Source organism: Dendropsophus ebraccatus, chromosome 6 (genome assembly GCF_027789765.1).
Source record: "Dendropsophus ebraccatus isolate aDenEbr1 chromosome 6, aDenEbr1.pat, whole genome shotgun sequence".
Lineage (NCBI taxonomy): Eukaryota > Metazoa > Chordata > Amphibia > Anura > Hylidae > Dendropsophus > Dendropsophus ebraccatus.
In genome coordinates this window covers 83,471,031-83,491,165 of record NC_091459.1, presented here as the reverse complement: position 1 = coordinate 83,491,165, position 20,135 = coordinate 83,471,031, and the positions used below count along the sequence as shown (strand labels likewise).

The following is a 20,135-nucleotide window of genomic DNA, read 5'->3' as shown; positions in this document are numbered from 1 at the left end:
AGAACACTTACCAATTATATTCCCCAGTGCCCACACAGCCTGCTCACAGACATTCTGATGCGGAGAATGCAACAACCTTAAGAAAAGTGGGACAGCATCTAAAAAGAAAAAAACATGTCAAGGGTTAACCTGGCAACTTAAATCACTTAAAAGGGCTATAAAATACCACCTTTTGTTTTTGCAGTTTACAAATTATAAGCCTGCAATCTTTATTTGTTTTGAGACTTCCTAGTGTGCAATTGGAAGCCTGCTTCAGATCCCTCTCTCATATGGGTCCTTCCCAGTAATATATGCTATATTAGGTTATATTATGTTAGGTCTGTGTCCTGGAGTCCAAGATGTTGCTGTGGGCGCTCTACACTTTTACACAGCCCATGTGTTTTTCCCCAGCAAACGGCTTTAAGAACGTCCCCCCACCTACAGCCTATGTGTGCTGCCGTACATGTATGCTCTCCCAATTTTCTACACTCTGATCTGCAGTGTAAGACTCCCTCTCCTCCATGCTGCAAACACAAAGAAAAGAGAATCTGAAAAACTGAAACGTGTAACATCTGATATGTGGATACAAGTTAGTCTGGAGGATGAAAGACTTACAGATAATTATCTAGTTATGTGTATACCGATAATACATTCATAAAGCCCATAAACTACAAACTGTACTCACGGGATTGGACTACAGCTTGTGTTTGCTCAGATGTTCCTGAAGCAATGTTGGTCAGAGCCCACGCAGCTTCAAACTGGAGGGAAGGACTAGGGAAGAGGGAAAAAAATTAATTATCTATACCTCACATAGGTGTTTTTTTCTTTCTAGAACTTAAGGAAAATAAAGACAACTTACTTGTCATCTCTTTCTAGACAATGGACCAAAATTGGCAAAATCCCTGATTTAATGAGATCATCAATAGGTGGATTACGATCACTGGACAGAAGTTTCCTGATAACAAAGGGTGAAGTTAGTTACAATGCAGATCAAACATGAAAATCACAATACACAACTAAAGAAGATCAGAAACAATGAGATGTGAGAAAATATTCCTTTACTGGGATAAACCTATATATATCCTAAGATAAGGTAATTACTGGAAGGGCAGAATAGATGAACTAACAATCTAGGCTTCTATTTAACTAAAAAGTTAATTACCCATCTTTCTGAGAGACAATAAAATACTGGACTTTTGTGGCACACGTGAAGTTTAAAAATTCAACCAGAGGCCTTAGAAATTATTATAGAAGGGAAAACATGCATAATATGATGCTATCTTATTCCAAACATAAAATCAGTCTCAGTACCATTAGCAATTGTTGCTACAGGCAAATTACACCAGTTTGTGTTTAAATGGAATGATAAATCTGTGGAAAGGTTCCATAAAAGCACAAGCCAGACACAGTAAATAGAGAAGGGGAATAATAGCCCCATCACAGTGGGCCAAGCCCCTTATGTTAATCTTCATGACAAAGTTTACGGCAATTCATCTGACCATTCTTCAAAACCACTACTGTTTGTACTGTGCTCTCAACATGTTTCACCCTAATAGGCATTGGCATGAGATAACAGATAGGATTTACCTCTTGACAACACCCTTTGGGATGAAACATGTTGTAGTCTAATTGTGCGTTTACACAGAGATTTATCTGACAGATTTTTGAAGCCAAAGCCACGAATGGACTATAAACAGAACAGGTCAAAGAAAATACAGATTTCTCCTTTTCTCAAATCTATTCCTGGCTTTGGCTTGAAAAATGTTAGATAAAAGACATTTAGGAAAAACTTCACATAAATCTTACCTTGCAGCTTGGACAGCACTGAGCTGAATACCTTGATGGTCACTGGATGCATTCTGAAAGAGAAGAGTGAAACTATCAAACACAAACTAAAATGTCCAGTCTAATCGTATGCACACTATTAATACATTTTACATTACCTGCACAATTGCTTCCAGAGACGTGTTTTGCTATAGGAAGATACAAAAAGGAAAAAATAATTAATGTAATGTTTCTTGCTCCATCTTTGTTGCCTTTAAAGAGGAATTCCATAAAAGCTGAATTCTTGTGATCATGGGGGTCCTAGCAGTCAGACACTAATCCTGAGAAACACTGGAAATTTGGAATAACCCCTATAACTACCCAAGTCTTTTCATATTTTGATACCACCACAACTTTACAAGCTACACCTATATTAGTTTGATATTTGTGCACAATGGAAGCTTGTGGTGCTGAGAATAGCTATGGATCCTAGTTCAGGCCCGCAGTAATGTAATCTTTAACACGGCTGCGGTCTCCAAGAATAATATGCCTAAGGTGTAGCTGTCATTTCTAAACACCTTGAGGAAATAGTTAGCACAATATACAAAACAATGTAACTTCTCTTATTAAGCAAAAAAGCCTCATGTACTTCTATACTAAAGACTGTTCTCCCCTCCACTGCTCATCTGTTGATCACTAAAAATCCCCCAAACACTTAAGTGAGTGGCAAGCTCAGCCAACAGATGTATAAAGTGTATGGGGTTCTCCTGAGACTCCACTAACAGATGAAGTCAGTGGATATAAGGATTTGGGTGTAAGGGAAAATTACTGCCTGATCCCTTTGTTCTCGGAGAGATAAACCACCACCAGAGCTGTCTGGCTGCTGCTTCTCCCTCCCCATAGAGGACAGAGAAACATTCGGCGGTGCCTTTATAATAGTGATAGAAAGGTAAAAAACAGTGCCGCTCTTTATGTGCACTCGTCTGATTATCCTAAAAAGTAACCCGAAGTCACATTAACGCTGAAAAACGGTCTGCTACAAAAGATTACATAAAAACCAATTCATTGCAACATGGCATTTACCTCAAATACCTCTTTCATTCTAAGTACATTCATAACATTGACTGCAGCCAGGAATAGTAGGAGTACACTAGTACAGTATACATTGCCACTGAACTCACCACCTTGAAATCTGCATCCACATCAGAGTCCTCACAGACATCATCATGGGGAACATTTCTTCTTTTTAACAGATGCTCATCTCTTTTATTCTATAATGAAAATATTATAAATTTCATGATATAAGGGTTGTAAAGACATTTTTGTTAGATGATGGAATTAGGTGCATATAAGTAGGATCATAGATCAATTAACCCCTTCATAACATAAGGCCATTGATGCACGGATGTCTGGGTCAAATTGAAACAATGTTTCTCCCCGCCTTCTAAGAGCCATAATGCTTTAATTTTTCCACTTACAGGGCTGGTTGGGGTGTCATTTTAGGCACCACAATCTCTAGTTTTTATTGGTTTCATTTTGAGGTAAAAGAAAATTTGATTGCTCTTTATTATTTCCTTTCTGATACATAAAAAAAACAAAAAAAAAACCACCCTGTTTTATACTTAACACTATTTTACAGTTAAATATACAACCGTTAGATTGCATATACTGATTAATGCTATGCTGTTGCACAACATTGCACAGATTGCCCATTGAACTGATCTATGCTGAGTGCAAAGTGATCAGGACTCCGCCTCCCGATCAGTGATCAGTCAGTGACAGGTGCTTATCCTGTCACTGACTTCCTTTAAGAGGTAATGAAAGAAAAACAAGGGACAGCGCTCCATGGCACGGATCAGCTGGACTACAAGGGGTCAAGGGATAAATTATGGTAACCCTCACCTGACAAAGTTGTGCTGAACTGATACTTATACTGAAGGATGGGAAGGTGAAGACGGAGTTAGAATCATATAGACCAATAAGTCTTATCAATACTGACGTGCAAGATCTTCTCTAGAATTCTAGCAAATCGTTTGAAGGAAGTTATGCCTGATTTAATACACGAAGATCAGACTGGTTTTATTCCAGGGCGTATGGCCAAATACAATATAAGGAGAGTTTATGAAAACATCCAAATGGTGGAGTCCCCTGGGTCCCACTCCATCCTGTCATTAGATGCGGTAAAAGCGTTTGATTGGGTGAAGTGGGACTATTTATGGGAGGTTTTGGAGAGATTTGGGTCTGGTCCCCGGTTTATTGGAATGGTCAAAATGTATAAATCGCCCAAAATGTTTGTAAGAGTGAATGATAGGATTTCTGAGGGGTTTCTAGCGGAAAGGGGTACTAAGCAGGGGTGTCCCCTCTCTCCTCTACTCTTCGCCCTGAGTTTAGAGCCATTAGCGGAGCTAATTAGACAGGACCCTTTGATTGAAGGTTTCGGGGCGAGGGGTGGAGGAGACAGGGTGACACTTTACGCAGATGATATTTTGTTGTTCTTGAAAGAACCTGCTGTTTCTTTTCCCAGGGTAATGGAGCTGATTGATTAGAATGGAAGGTTCTCGGGTCTGCTAGTGAACTGGGGAAAATCCATCCTGATGCCCCTAAAGGAAAGGTTAAAGGGGTATTCCCCCCCAAGAGCTAAAAAAATGAAATGCTCCCAAACCTAGCTGGTTTTACTCTCCAAGTCCCCCTGAGTATTTTGAGCCATCTCCCATCTTTCTAGCTGCTGCTGTTCCTGAGTTACAACTTTTTCTAAAACATGGAGCTTGCCGCGGGCGATTGGGGGGCGGAGCTTGCCGCTGGTGAGTGCGGAAGCTATGCTGCGGGTGAGTGAGGGATGCCACAGGTGATGGGGGGGGGGGGGGGGGGGGGAGGAGGAGGAGGTTAGACGGGAATATGCACTATCGGGAAATTGTTGGTATACATACACCCAGATATATACGGGGATAAAGGTTGGAATGAGAAGGGATAGGGGTAAGATACAGAGTGAACGAATGATTGAGGGTATTAGGGACTCTGGCTCTGGACTAATGGGAATCTCTTATATTTATAGATACCTTATTAGTGTTTTAGAGGGAAGCTCTAAAAGTAAGAACAAATGGGAGGAAGAGATTGGGAAATTGTCCGAATCACAGTGGATGCGAATACTGCGAAGTATAAGATGTTTCGAAATCGTTTAAATCACAGAATTGTTCAGTATAACATTGTACAAAGGTTGTATTGCACCCCTTTATTCTTGGCAAGAATTAGACATGTAAAAACTAAAAGCTGCCCTAGGTGTGGGATGAGGGAGGCGAGGTTCCTACACATGGTATGGTCATGTCAAAAGCTAAGGGGCTTTTGGGAGGCAATCCTGTTAAATATAAAAAAATACAACGGGGATAGAGATTCCCAGTAGTCCGGTAGTGACAATATTGGGGGAGGTGTCTTCGATAGAGTCATCTAAAATAATACGGAAAAAAGTTAGTAGGTTCCTGTTTTATGGGCGACTGGTTATAACAAGGAATTGGATGTCAACTAATACCCCCTCATATCATGAATGGGAAGGTTGCATGAGAAGTTGTGAAAGGTATTATCATAACTGAGGAGGAGGGTTTTTTTTTTGTTTTTTTTTTTCATTCCTCTCTCTGAGGGTGGGGGGAGATGGGATGGGTAGAAAATGATATGTTGGATGTGTTTTTTTTATGGCTTCTTTTTTTTTTTTAATACAAAAGTTGTGCTGAACAGGAAGCACAACTTTAATAGCATAAAAAGTATAAACCTGCAAACCGCAACCACTCCCGAACTCCACCAAGGAAATAATGAGGAAAACCACCACCAAACGCCAACAACATGGATCTAGGCGCAGGTCCGACTAATGGTGACCAGATGAATAATGTAAAACTATAAAAGTTTATTAAAAAGACCAACGCGTTTCGGAACCGTACCAGTTCCTTTTTCAAGAGTCAAATAACTGACTCTTGAAAAAGGAACTGGTACGGTTTAAACGTTGGGTCTTTAGTAAACTTTTATAGTTTTACATTATTCATCCGGTCACCATTAGTCGGACCTGCACCTGCATCCCCGCTGTTGGGAGTTTGGTGGTGTTTTTCCTCCTTAAAAGGTAATGACCGCAGCTGCCTGTTATTATACCTGGCGCTGCACACATTAAAACCCCTTCACTTTTTTAGGAACGTATAAAGCTGTGTGGCTGACATGAAGAGGTTAAAGGACAACTCAGACGCAAATCCCTTGAGAACCATATCCAGAAGCCAGTTGGGAGCCCTGAAGCAGTAAGCCAGCACTATGGAGGCACAGGGAGAGGAAAGTAGAGCTTGCCTATTGTTATGTTCCTCCCTGCCTTCTGGAAAATCATTATCACCAGACTTCTCTTATAAAGAGAGTAACTAAATGCATAAAATGAGAATAAAGAAAGGTATAAACTATCACAGCACAGTTGTACGAGGCTCTGTCCACATGACGTTTTCGTGCTACATTGAAAGTAAATGTAAGCTTTTTCCCAGGATCAAAAAGTACATCATGCTACGCTTTTGGATCATGCCAAACAAAGCAAACCATACCACTTCTCATAATTATTTTTCTTTTTAATATGATCTGGTCAGTGCCAACATGTTAATCCCAGTGGCGCAGTCTATTGTTTTTAAACCATCACCTGGTTCCCACGAAGCAAATAGGGCAGTTTGGTGCACTGGAGGCAGGCCAAACACCCCCAGAGCACAGATATTTTCACTGAGGGGGATATCTGTGCACTGGGCCCACCTCCAGGGAATAAACACACATTTAGTGGTACATTTGCTTTAACAGAATAAACAGCTGTGTAACATATGCACTACTTTTTTTCAATGGCTATGTTACTGTATGTTTAGTTTACTTCTTCAATGTATAAGTTAAACACTGCATAAAATAATGCAGTATAAAGGGGACCTTAGCTCCAGAAATGCAGAGGGCCTTTGGTTGATTGAAAATAAATGACTGGCAATGCTAGTCACATAGGCACAGCCTGTTCTCAAAAGTTTTCATTTATGGACATATATCATATACTAAAAGCACATTGCACAGGCGCATGCACACTATAAACCAAAGTAAAGCAATGGTAAGAGGAAAATTACTATACCTTTCTTAGCTCCACAACTACTTCATTCCTCTGTCTTCTCATGCTCTGAAAAAGAAAGGCAAAATGTTTAAATCCAGGGGAATCCGCAGCCCCAAGGCTGGGTTCACACTATGTTAAAGGGGTACTCCAGAATGTTAAAACATTTAAAATAAAAAAACATTTCATTCTCACCTCACCACACTCCCCCAGTATCCTGTCACAGACTGACGGGATAGTATGTCCAGTGATTTGGCAGTGAGCACCTGCTCAGCCAGACAAGTTCATTATGGTAGTGGGGGATCTGAATACACTGGGGGTGCAGTGAGGTAAGAATAGGATGTTTATGTTGTATATAACTGCAGCATTATATTAAAAGATATTAAGTGTCAGAGTACTCCTTTAGGCAGAGTCAGCAGAGAGACTGAATAGGTCTCACCATGTGTTAGACTCATAGACCTCCATGTCATTTTGGCCTTCTTTGGAGTGAAGGAGTCTGGGTTTGTTGGATGGAATGGCACTGACCTCCATGCTATTACAATTCTGCTGGACCCTGCCACTTAACACTAAGTGGCATCTGGCCCAGGTATACATGAGGGATTGCCATTTTTACAGGGCAGATTATTAAGGGTGCATTCTCACGTACAAGATCTACAGCAGATTTGCTTTGAATATAAACTGCGACATTAAATCTGCTGCAGATCCTGTACGAGTGAACTCACCCTAAGGGTACGTTCACACTTACTGGATACGCAGCTTATTTTCTGCTGCAGATCCGCAGCATATTTCATTTAAACAACTGAACACAGCATCAAATCTGCACCATCAAATCTGCTGCAGATCCTGTAGGTGTGAACGCACCCTAAAGGAGGTATTCCACCCAAATTTTACACCTTACACGCATTACTTCCTATATATGGTAATAGAGAAAATACTGTCACTATTTTTATATCAAAAACAGGCCACATGTATATGTAAATGGCATGATCTGAAGTTGTACACCTAAACGGTCAGTGCTTTACAGGATGGCATCACTTACGTAATAATAAAGACAAACAAGTCAGATATGATGGATGATTCCAGAGACTGGACAGCAGACATTACAGTATGCAGAATGCATATCTCTGCTCATAAAGCTAGTAAAATACATAGCACTCCCGTAAGACAAACAAAAAGCGTCTATGCCAATACTAAAGTGCAGAGAAAGGGAAATGGAAGGAAATCATTACTCCGGGCACAGTGCACAAGCTACTCAGGGTGCCCATACACACAGTGGTTTTAACCCTTTGAGGACCAGGCCCAAAATGACCCAGTGGGCCGCGCAAATTTTGATCTTAGCGTTTTCGTTTTTCCCTCCTCCCTTTCTAAGAGCTTTAGCACTCTCAGTTTTCTATCTACAAGCCATGTAAGTGCTTGTTTTTTACAGGAATAGTTGTAGTACTTTGTAATGGCGTCATTCATTTTACCATAACATGTATGATGGAATTCCAAATATATTATTTATGAAGATATAAATAGGTGAAATCATAAAAAAGACTGCAATATGGTAACGTTTGGGGGGTTCCTGTGTCTACGTAATGCACTATATGGTAACAGCGACATGATACTATTATTCTATAGGTCAGCCCGAACACAACCATATGCAGGTTACACAGATTCTCTAATGTTATATATGTATTTTTTTTTATGAAATCCTTTTTTTTGGCAATTAAATAATAAAATGGGCCTATTGTGACGCTTATAACAGTTTTATTTTTTCACCTATGAGGCTGTATGGGGTGTCATTTTTTCCCGCCATGATCTCTAGTTTTTATTAATACCATATTTGTGAAGATCGGACGTTTTGATCACTTTTTATAGATTTTTTTTTTTTTTTTTTTAAATATAAAGTAACAAAATCGGTAATCTGCGCACTTTTTTCCCTCTTTTCGTGTACGCCATTCACCGATCACAATGACGCTTGTTATATTTTAATAGATCGGACAATTACGCAGGCTAGGTGAGAGACCTCCGGCGGTCCGTTTCAACGATCGGGACCCCCGCAGTCACACTGCGGGGGTCCCGATCGGTAAGTGACAGGTGACTCCCCCTGTCACTTACACTTAAACGCCGCGGGGTTAATGACACGCGGCAGCGCGATCGCTGCAGCGTGTCATTACCGGTGAGGTCCCGGCTGCTCACTGCAGCCTGCCCCCACCTCCTATGAAGCGCGCTCCGCTTCATAGCGGGAGAAACACCCAGGACGTAGAGTTACGTCATGGGTCGTCTGGGGACAGACTTCCATGACATAACCCTACGTCCAGGGTCGTCTAGGGGTTAAACAGTATGGCAAAACATATGTAGCCACAATGAAATCTGTGCTTTACCTGAACAACCAGCATGGGCAATTACCGCACAGCAATAGACGAAGCAGCATATGTTTTGCCTGCATGTTGCGTGCATCTGCTAAGTATACAGGCAGCCTTAGACTGCAACTACGAGCAAGATTTCCCATAATTGAAATATATCTTCAATTCAGCTACACTGGATAAGTGCCACGGTCCCCAAGTACACAGTGTCCTACAACAGAAGCCAGGCACTGGAGGCATGAGTGTGCAGGATAAATTTAGACTTTGAAATCTGATAATATAAGGCAAGAGGTTAAAATAGAAAATTGTATTAAAACTACATTAAACAGACAAACAGGGATGATGCCAGAAGTAGAGGTGGTCAATCCACATACAACTTTTCAGGTGCCACATAAACCTTAAGCAACGGTTAAAAGGCTATTCCCCCCAAAATTATTTTTGCATTATTACGCTGCCCACCCGTAGCTTTTCATCTTTCCAATATACAGTTATTATGGATTCTGCACAGTTTTGCTGTTATCCAGCTGCACTCACCCCCACGGATTGCAGAGAATCATGAGACCTCAGTCCAACCCGACACGCTCCCTGCTCCTGGCCCCCACCCTCCCGTGTCGGCATCACGTGTCCTCAGTCCCAGCACAGTGAAGTGACTGAGAACACTGATGGGGTGGCTGCTGTTAAAGAGGGAGACAGTGATCAGCGCAGCTGTGACTGCATCCCTCTCTAACAGCAGCCGCCTGGTCACCCCCAGCCCAGAGCTCACCCCCTGTGTCCAGAGCCTCCCGGAGCACTGTCCAGCACTCATCCGCAGCACACAGCCCCCCGCCCCACAATCACCGGTGGCATCCCTCACTCACCCGCAGCATGGCATCCCTCACTCACCCACAACAAGCTCCGCCCCCGCAATCGCCCGTGGCAAGCCCGCCCCCGCAATCGCCCGCAGCAAGCTCCGCCCCCGCAATCGCCGCCGTCACCGCCAACTCAGCTCTGCTACGCCGTCACCGCCTCCTTCATTGTCTCAGCTCTGCTACTTCACCATCATCAGGCAGAAGCATTGCATGATGGGAAATGTAGTTTCCTATCTTGGATATAGATCGGCTTTTAGAAAAACTTGTAACTCAGGAATGGCAGCAGCTAGAAAGATGGGAGACGTCTCAAAATTCTCAGGGGGACATGGTGAGGCAGGGCCCGATAATACCTGTAAACGAGCAGCGATCTGCTAAATCGTTGCTCGTTTACTGGACCTATTACACGGCCCGATAATCGTTTGACAAGAGCTGCAAGGACATCGTTACCGATGTCCTTGCAGCCCTTGCTAAACTGGCATACATTACCCATCCACGTTCCAGGGCTGCTCCTGCGTCCTCTTCTCCCGGGGGTCCCGCGCGCTCTCTAGCGTCACAGCGGCCTGTCAGCTGGTAGGCCGCTCAGCCAATCACAGGCCGGGACCGCCGCGGCCTGTGATTGGCTGAGCGGCCTATCAGCTGACAGGCCTCTGTGACGCTAGAGAGCGCGCGCGGGACGCAAGGAGAAGCGGACGGCAGGAGCAGCCCTGGAACGTGGATGGGTAATGTATATCGTTAGTCGCCGGCCACGCACCGCTATTACACGCAGCGGTGCGCGGTCGGCGCCCGACGAAAATAGGTTCTAAATTATATCAACGATCAGCCGATGATCGTTGTCATCGGCTGATCGTTGTATTTATTACACGGAGCGATAATCGGCCGAATCGGGCCAATTCGGCCGATTATCGTTCCGTGTAATACCACCCTTAGGCCAGCTAGGTTTGGGAGCATTTCATTTTTTTTTAGCTCTTGGGGGAATACCCCTTTAAGGCCTTATTTACACGTCCCGTGTCGTGAAAAAGAAATCAGACAGATCACAGTGCCTTTCCCTCTCCTGTCACCAGCTCCCCCCGTCAGCCTCCGGACAACACCAGTGCCTCCCGATGCCCAAACCAGAGCATCCAAACAGATGCAATCCAAAGATGTCCAGTGTTTTTTACGGAGTGGACAAAACCATGCTCTGTGAAAAACATTTCGACAAGTAGTGCCTGATGTCCACTAGAAAAATAAGTGTCCACGCACAGGATCTACTGCAAATATCAATGTAACTAAATGGTTGAACACTGCAGCTCCTGTACATGTGAATGTAGCCTTAAAATGGGAGTGTTTTGTTGATTTACATTGCGGATATGGTGCGGATGTATGAAAACTCAGCTGATTCACTTGAAAGCCTGTGAAGCTGTTCAGTCTACTGGAAATACAGTAAGCATGGTATAATGATAACATTTAGGTCTACTGCCAAATGTGATGCAATCAATTTTCTTCAAGTATTCAGCATCCCAGTCTGCAGCAAACAGACAGTATTACTACATCTAGCATCTGAAATCCCATTTTCACTAGAGATTATAACCTGGACAGAGTCTGTACAGAAGTGTACAGTGGCCGTATGGCACCTTAGTAGGAAGCCACACAGCCTCCATATACTGCTATACAGGCTATTCTGTATTTCTGTACATAGAAAATGACAATTATTGCGTGCCCCTTACAGAACCCAACAGGGAAAAAAATAGGATTAGTCCTTAACGGTAAGCCCGTTTCTTCGAACCTTCACGACGGCAACCTAGGAGGATGGGTTGTACCCTAGGGACAGGAAAAAGCACGAGTTTAAAAGCCCCTCCCCTTCCTCCCAACACCAGTGCCTTTATAACAGTCAATTAGCACCACGTGAGTATCATATTTACATACAATACTAGGGAGGGATATTGGTGCAGTCGTGAAGGTTCGAAGAAACCGGCTTACCGGTAAGGACTAATCCTATTTTCTCTCCTCACCTTCACGACGGCACCATAGGAGTAATACCAACCATTAATCTTAGGGAGGGACCACAGCCTGAAAAACTTTCCTGCCGAAGGTCAGGTCTTCACTTGACTGCAGTAGTAGTCTATAATGTTTGATGAACATGTGGGGAGACGACCAAGTCGCTGCCCTGCAGATCTGTTCCAGGGAGGCAGAGGCTCTCTCTGCCCATGAAGTGGAGACTGCTCTTGTAGAGTGTGCCCTGATATTGATTGGAGATGGAAGGTTCTGAGCTTTATATGACTCTGCTATAGCATTCCTTATCCATCTGGCGATGGTACTTTTTGACACCTTTTTGCCCTTATTTTTGCCCTAAAACTGAATAAATAAACTTTGGTCTATTCTCCAAGGTGCTGTAGTTTCAATGTATTGGAGAACTGCTCTTCTCACATCCAATGAATGGAATTTCTTCTCCAGATCATTTTTGGGATCTGGACAAAAAGAAGGCAGTAACGAATTCCGTAACTACCTTAGGTAGAAATGAGGTGTCTGTTCTTAAGACTATACGATCCTCAGATATTGTACAGTAGGGCTTACGGATAGTGAGGGCTTGAATTTCGCTCACCCTTCTTGCGGAGCAAATGGCCACTAGGAAGACTGTTTTGTATGAGAGAAGTCTATTGTTAATTTCTGAGATGGGCTCAAAAATGTGGCTTGTTAAGCCCTCTAGGACCACGTTTAGATCCCATGCTGGATGAGTAATCTGTGTTCTGGGATTGATTCTGGAGGCTGCCCTGATAAACCTCTTTATCCATCTGTGGTCTGCTAGATTTTTGTCGTATATGGCTGATGGGGCTGAAACCTGTACTTTTAAGGTAGAGGGCTTGAGACCCTTGGTTAGTCCAGCTTGTAAAAAAATCTAATATTTGAGATATATTGGGTTCAGCAGGAATTTTGCACCAGGAAGAAAAGACTTTCCAGACCTTTAAATAGATGGAAGTTGTTACCTTTTTCCTGCTTTTCATTAGTGTTGAGATTACACTTTGTGAAAGACCTTGATGTCTTAGCATTGCCCGCTCATGATCCATGCTGAGAGATGTAGCTTCGCTGGATCCGGATGGATAATTGGGCCCTGAAAGAGAAGATCTGTTTGAGGTGGAAGGAGGATCGGATCCTCTAGGGCCAAGGTCTTTAGAAGCCCGAACCAGCTTCTCTTTGGCCAGTACGGGACAATGAGGATGACTTTTGACCTTTGGTCTCTGACCTTCTGAAGTACTCTTGGTATCAGAGGTATCGGAGGAAATGCGTATGCTAACTGTTTGCCAAGTCTGAGTTAGAGCGTCTATTGCCATTGGATGGTCGGCTGGATTCAAGGAGTAAAAGTTTTTTACCTTCCTGTTCTTTTTTGTGGCAAATAGATCGATCTCGGGGAATCCCCAGCGATCCACTAGTTGATGGAATACTTGATCCTTTAGACACCACTCCCCCGGATGTATCTGGTGGCGGCTGAGAAAATCCGCCTTGGTGTTTTCTGTCCCTTTTAAGTGAGTTGCAGATAAGGACAGAAGATGTGACTCCGCCCAAGAGAATATCTGTTGGGAAATCGACCACAGACGGTTGCGTTTTGCACTCCCCTGATGTCTTAGGTGGGTTACTGTCGTGATATTGTCTGACAATATGTGAACATGTACTCCGTCTAGAATATCCTGAGCTGCTCGAAGGGAATATTGAACTGCTCTCAGCTCCCTGAGGTTTGAGGAGTCTTTCCCCTCGTCTGGATTCCAGACTCCCTGGAAGAAATGAGTCCCTGTTTGGGCACCCCAACCTGTCTGGCTTGCATCTGTTTTCAGAACTGACTTGGGATGTGGATTCCACTGTACCCCCTTCTCGAGGTTTACGCGGTTCAGCCACCAGTTCAGTGATTTTTTTTACCTGAGGTGTGAGGATTATCTTTTTCTCCAGCCCTGATGGTTTTTTGTTCCACACCTTTAGAATCTGGGCTTGTAGGACTCGGGAATGAGCCTGGCTCCATGGAACAGCCGGTATACATAATGTCATCGATCCTAGTATCGACATGGCTTCCCTTATTGACGGAAGCGGGGTGTTCTTGAATTCCCTGATTTTCCTGAGGAATTTTACCATCTTTTCCTCCGGGAGAAAGGACATCTGGAGCTTGGAGTTTAGGAGGATTCCTAAGAACACCTTCCTTGGAGATGGGACTAAGTCCGATTTGTTCTCGTTGATGATCCACCCCAATGAAGATAGAAGACTGCGGGTTGTTTGTAGATCCTGATGGAGCTTCCTCTGAGAGTTTGCAATTATCAGGAGGTCGTCCAGGTAGGCCACTATATTTATTCCCTGTAGGTGTAGAGAAGAAACAACCTCTGACATCACGTTGGTGAATATACATGGAGCAGATGAAATCCCGAACGGGAGAGCCCTGAACTGGTAGTGGCAAATTCTTTTGTCTATTTGTACCGCAAATCTCAGAAATTTCTGGGACTGAGGATGAATTGGGACGTGATAATACGCGTCTTGGAGGTCTATTGAAGCCATCCACGCGTTTGATGTAATCAGAGGAGTGGTGGATTTTATAGACTCCATCTTGAATCTTGCATACTTCACAAATTGATTTAGGGGTTTCAAGTTTATAATTAGGCGAAAAGATCCGTTTGTTTTTTTTTTATTACAAGAAATAGATTAGAGTAGTGACCCGATCTTTCTTTTAATGGTACTGGAGAGATGACTTCCATAAGATGTAACTTCCGTACACTCTCTACCAGTTCTTTTTGTAGGGGACTTGAAGACTGCCTGGATATGGTGAATCTTCGGGGGGGGGGGGGGGGGGGGGGGGGAGTGAATTCTATTTGATATCCCTTCTTGATGATATTTATTACCCAGGTGTTCTCGGTAATAGAGCCCCACGCACCTGAAAAGCCCTGCAGTCTTCCCCCTACGGGACAAACGTCACTGTTTGTCCTGAGAGGCTTTGGGGTTGAAAAAAAATATTCCTCCCCTTGCCTCCTTTCGAATAGCTCCAACGGCCTGTTTTGCCTTTGCCTCGGTAGCTCTCTTGAAATTTAGGACGTTTGTATTGTTGTTTCTTAACTGTGCTCTTTTCTTCGGGTAGAGCCTTCTTTTTACCCGCTGTCTTCTCGATAATTTTATCGAGAGGAGCCCCAAATACGTGTTCCCCTTCAAATGGTATACCGCATAAATTGGATTTTGCGGTATTGTCCCCTGTCCAATTCTTTAGCCAGAGTGCTCGTCTAGCTGCATTAGTAAGGGCGCTATCCTTAGCAGAGGTAGGGAATCTATTATTTTCTGTCTTGGACATTTATCACTCAAGTGGCCCTCCAGTTGCTCTATCCAAACATGAAGAGCTCTGGCTACACAGGTGGCAGCAATGTTATTCTTTAGCGAATATGAGACTGTTTCCCAGGAGCGTCTGAGGAGACTCTTAGCCTTTCTATCCATAGGCTCTTTTAGTTGTGATGAATCTTCAAAGGGCAGAATGGACTTTTTTGTTGTTTTTGCCACTTGCGCATCAATTTTTGGGATTTCTCCCCATTTCCTCATATCTTCTTTCCCAAAGGGAAGACGTCTTTTGATTTCACTAGGAACCTGAAGTCTTTTTTCCGGTTCCACCCATTCGTCGGTTATAAGAGATTGTAAGGTCTCATGAACCGGAAAAACTAATTTTTTCTTTGCTTTTAGGCCTCTAAACATTTTATCCTTGGGTGCTATTTCTTCTTGCACCTCTTCCATGCCCAAAGCGTCTCTGACTGCTGTGAGAAGGGCAGAAGTGTGGTCTGAGGAAAAGAAATATTTCTTTAATTCCTCCCTATATTCAGATTGTACCTCCTCAATTTCCTGATCTTCTGAGATCTGTCCTGATTCACAGGAAGATGCCGAAGAATGTCTCTTACGCTTCCTAGATGTGGAAGCGACTGACCCCTCAGAGACTGTTATAGAGGCTGGATAGTTAACCGTCGGTTCCACTATAGGTACCTCGTCAGCTAAATCCTGCTGAGCTGGAGGGGTAGGTGGAGGGCCCTGAGGTACAGGAGGTGGTGTAGGAAGAGGAGGAGGAAGATTAGCTATAGAGGTGGCAATCTCCTCTTTCATCATCTTCCTAATGTCCTCAAGGAAGGAAGCTCTGTTTTTAAACATCTCCGATACAAGAGGGACAAATATTTTTCTTGCAATTAGATGGCAGCTTGTTGTTGCAAGATACGCATTTTCTAACGGGAGTCCTTGACTTCTTTTTAGGAGTAGAAGTGGATTCTTTAGTCTCCTAAGGAGAATAATAAGTTTCAGTCTAGTGTTGTCACTACTAAGTGGCTAAGCCGAAAGAACTGACATGTCAATTCTTTTGGCAGAATGTGGAATCAGCCGGCCCATAGAATGGTGTCTATGGAAACGGCGGAAAGGCGCGCGTGTCCGTGAACGCGTACAGCCAGCAGAATTCCGCGGGGTTTATCAGCCAGAATTACGTAGTGTGAACCCACCCTTATATAGAAGTTGGCGGCCGTCAGGGGGATCTGGGAGAGGGCTACGGAGGTGACTTTTAAATGATACCTGGTTGAGTCCTAAGAAGGATCAGGTATGGGAGGGGGAGCAAGGTGGTATTACAGCTTGCTGCACTGTAGGAGCTTGGGAAAAGCTCTGACTGACTACAGTACAAAGGCATTTATCTATGTTCTAGAACAGGGCTGTCAAAGTCAGGCCCGCCAGCTTTTACAAGACTACAATTGCCATCATGCCTGGAGAGCCAAAACTAAAGCTTTGGCTGCCTAGGCATGATGGGAATTGTAGTTTTGCAACAGCTTGAGGGCCCGACTGACAGCCCTGTTCTAGATGAAGCAAAGGTGTATATATGAAGGATACCGCATGTCTCCCTGCCTTAACAGCTATAGAGTGAACTGTAGCCATCCTAATTATATATACACATTATATTATAATATTATATACACATACACATATTATATATATATTATATATACACACACACACACACACACACACACACACACACCCCTGTGTACACAGAGAGGTGGGGCTAAAGCTGAACAACTAGGTGCTGATGCCACACCGATTTGAGGCCTCTTTTAACCCCTTAACGAGGCATGATGGGTATACCTGTCATGCCGCCGTTAAGGAGATGCAGAGAGGGCTCCTGGCACCGTCCCTCTCTGCAGCACGTGGCACTCGGCTGTTTTGTACAGCCAGGGTCTACACACATTAGCCGCCGTGGCCAGCTAGTTAGATGCAGCAGTCAAAGCTGACAGCTCCATCCCTTCTTCCTACCCAGGCCGGGCCTCAGCGTCTGTATAACGCTAATCCAGGCTTGGCAATAGATTGCTTAGGACTGCTGCAGCCAGAAGCAATCTAACACTAATCTCATTGATCAGTGTATTGCAAGTACACTGCAGTGATCTCTATGAGAGATCACTGCAGTAATAATAAAAGTCCCCCAGGGGAACTAAAAGTTAAAGTTGAGAAAAAAAAAAAAGTTTTCCTTATCAATAAAAAATCCCCTCCCCTAATAAAAAGTCTGAATCACCCCCCTTTTCATATTTTATAAATAAAAATAGATAGACATACATATTTAGTATCACCGCGTGCATAATCGCCTGAATTATTAAATTATCACATTCCTGATCACGCACGGTAAACAGCGTAAGCATGAAGACGCGCCAAAGTGCAAAATTGATGATTTTAGATCACATCAAATCCAGAAAATTTGCAATAAAAAGCGATTAAAAAGTCGCATATGTGCAATCAGGGTACTGATAGAAAGTACACATCATGGCGCAAAAAATGACACCTCACACAGCCCCATAGACCAAAGGATAAAAGCGCTATAAGCATGGGAATGGAGCGATTTTAAAGGAGAAGTCCGGCCAAAATTAATTTTTGATATGTTGTTACTTATGAAAAGTTATACAAATTTCTAATGTACATTAATTATGGGAAATGCACATATACTGCTATTTCCCTTAATTTAGTAGATCAGGAAGTGTTAGAAATATCTCTGAAGAAGTGACGTCACGACCCAGGGTGTAATTCCTATGGAGTGTCCAGCAGGGGGCGCTCTCTATATAGAAGTCTATGGGACTTTATTGTTTCTATGGGTTTCTATGTAATGTAATGTAATGTAATGTAGTGTACAGTGCTTTATTGAATGAATACATCTATGGAATACTTTGGGGAGCAAGTGTCCTTGCTCCCCAAAGTATTGCATAAATGTATTCATTCAATACATTCAATACACAGTAAGCCCGCCGATCCGCCGCATTTCCGCCGAATTTCCGCCGCATTCCCGCCGATCCGCCACACGCTGATCTGCCGCATTCCCGCCGATCCGGACCATATACATTGAACTACAGCTCCCATCATCTGCTTCTAGTATGAACAGGTGATGGGAGCTGTAGCTGGGTAATGGATATGACATGCCGCCGGGCGCAGGGGGGAGCCGCTCAGTACACAGGAGCGCTCCCCCCTCCTCCTTCCGGGATAACTTCCGCCTATACCAATGCTGAGTCCCTGCCTGGCCGCCGCTCTCCGCTCTCCCCCCCCATACATACCGGCTCCCGATGCATCCTGGTGTCCGCGCTGATGCCGGGAGCCGGTATATGTGAGCGGAGAGCGGCGGCCAGGCAGGGAGTCAGCATTGGTATAGGCGGAAGTTATCCCGGAAGGAGGAGGAGGAGGGGGGGGAGCGCTGCTGTGTACTGAGCGGCTCCCCCCTGCGCCCGGCGGCATGTGATATCCATTACCCAGCTACAGCTCCCATCACCTGTTCATACTAGAAGCAGATGATGGGAGCTGTAGTTCAATGTATATGGTCCGGATCGGCGGGAATGCGGCGGAAATGCGGCGGATCGGCGGAAATGCGGCGGATCGGCGGGCTTACTGTGTATTGAATGTATTGAATGAATACATTTATGCAATACTTTGGGGAGCAAGGACACTTGCTCCCCAAAGTATTCCATAGATGTATTCATTCAATAAAGCACTGTACACTACATTACATTACATAGAAACCCATAGAAACAATAAAGTCCCATAGACTTCTATATAGAGAGCGCCCCCTGCTGGACACTCCATAGGAATTACACCCTGGGTCGTGACGTCACTTCTTCAGAGATATTTCTAACACTTCCTGACCTACTAAATTAAGGGAAATAGCAGTATATGAGCATTTCCCATAATTAATGTACATTAGAAATTTGTATAACTTTTCATAAGTAACAACATATCAAAAATTAATTTTGGCCGGACTTCTCCTTTAAGGAACGTATATTTATGAATGGTTTGAATTTTTTACAAGCCAGCAGATACAACGATGTTATACATCTTACATATCGTTGTAATTGTAACAACTTGAGGAACATATAATAACAGTTTTACCCCAGGGCGAATGGCAATAAAAAAAAGTTTTTTTTTTCAATTTTAACACACTTATTTTTTTCTGGTTTTGCAGTGTACTTTATGAAAAAAATTCAGCCTGTCATTGCAATGTGCAATTAGTGGCACAAAAAATAAGGGCTCATGTGGGTTTCTAGGTGAAAAAATGCAAGTGCTATGGCCTTTTAAACACAAGATGGAAAAAACGAAAACGCAAAAATCGAAATTGGTCCGGTCTTTAAGGGGTTAAGTTTGAACACTCACTACAATGGGAAAACAAAATATAGCTTTTTGGCCTCAATTTCATTCCAAGAAGCCCTTTAAATACTAAAAGTTATACACCTCCAAAACTGTAGTCTAGAGTCATGCCACCAAGTAGCAAGCAAAGTCCTATGTACACTGCCATAGCTTGCTGCTCCTTCATCTATTTCCAGTAACTAAAATCAGATCTCTGCAACCCAGCAAACACTTTCACATTGAGTCAGATGCAGGCGAATCTTTCGGAAGAGGGCCATAACGGTTCTCCATTACATCCACAGGATCCCACTCCACTGCAGGAATAGGATCACATAGGCCAGTGGCAAAGAAAACTCAGGGAAATAGAAAATATATACCATTTTTCCCCAAATATAAGACAGACGCTGGGCAACACACTGATTGGCTTGGCGGGACAGCAGGAAGCCAGGAGCCTGAGCAGCAAGTCAGATTAAGGACAGGTGATGTATGTGCAGGCAGAGAGTG

The 20,135-nt window shown here is 43.5% G+C and overlaps 1 protein-coding gene across 2 annotated transcripts in view; it reads right to left on the bottom strand.

Moving 5' to 3' along the window:
- Positions 1–20,135, bottom strand: part of KPNA4 (karyopherin subunit alpha 4) — a 35,203-nt gene that overhangs the window by 9,922 nt on the left and 5,146 nt on the right. Inside the window, exons 2-8 of one of the 2 annotated variants that reach the window (XM_069975260.1) lie at positions 6,857–6,901; positions 2,928–3,014; positions 1,923–1,952; positions 1,786–1,838; positions 839–934; positions 665–750; positions 12–98 (exon numbers count right to left, since the gene is read on the bottom strand). In XM_069975260.1, the coding sequence (XP_069831361.1) occupies positions 12–98; positions 665–750; positions 839–934; positions 1,786–1,838; positions 1,923–1,952; positions 2,928–3,014; positions 6,857–6,901 (484 nt within the window). Of the gene's footprint in view, positions 1–11; positions 99–664; positions 751–838; positions 935–1,785; positions 1,839–1,922; positions 1,953–2,924; positions 3,015–6,856; positions 6,902–20,135 lie in introns of both variants that reach the window. The other variant, XM_069975259.1, reaches the window with a different exon arrangement.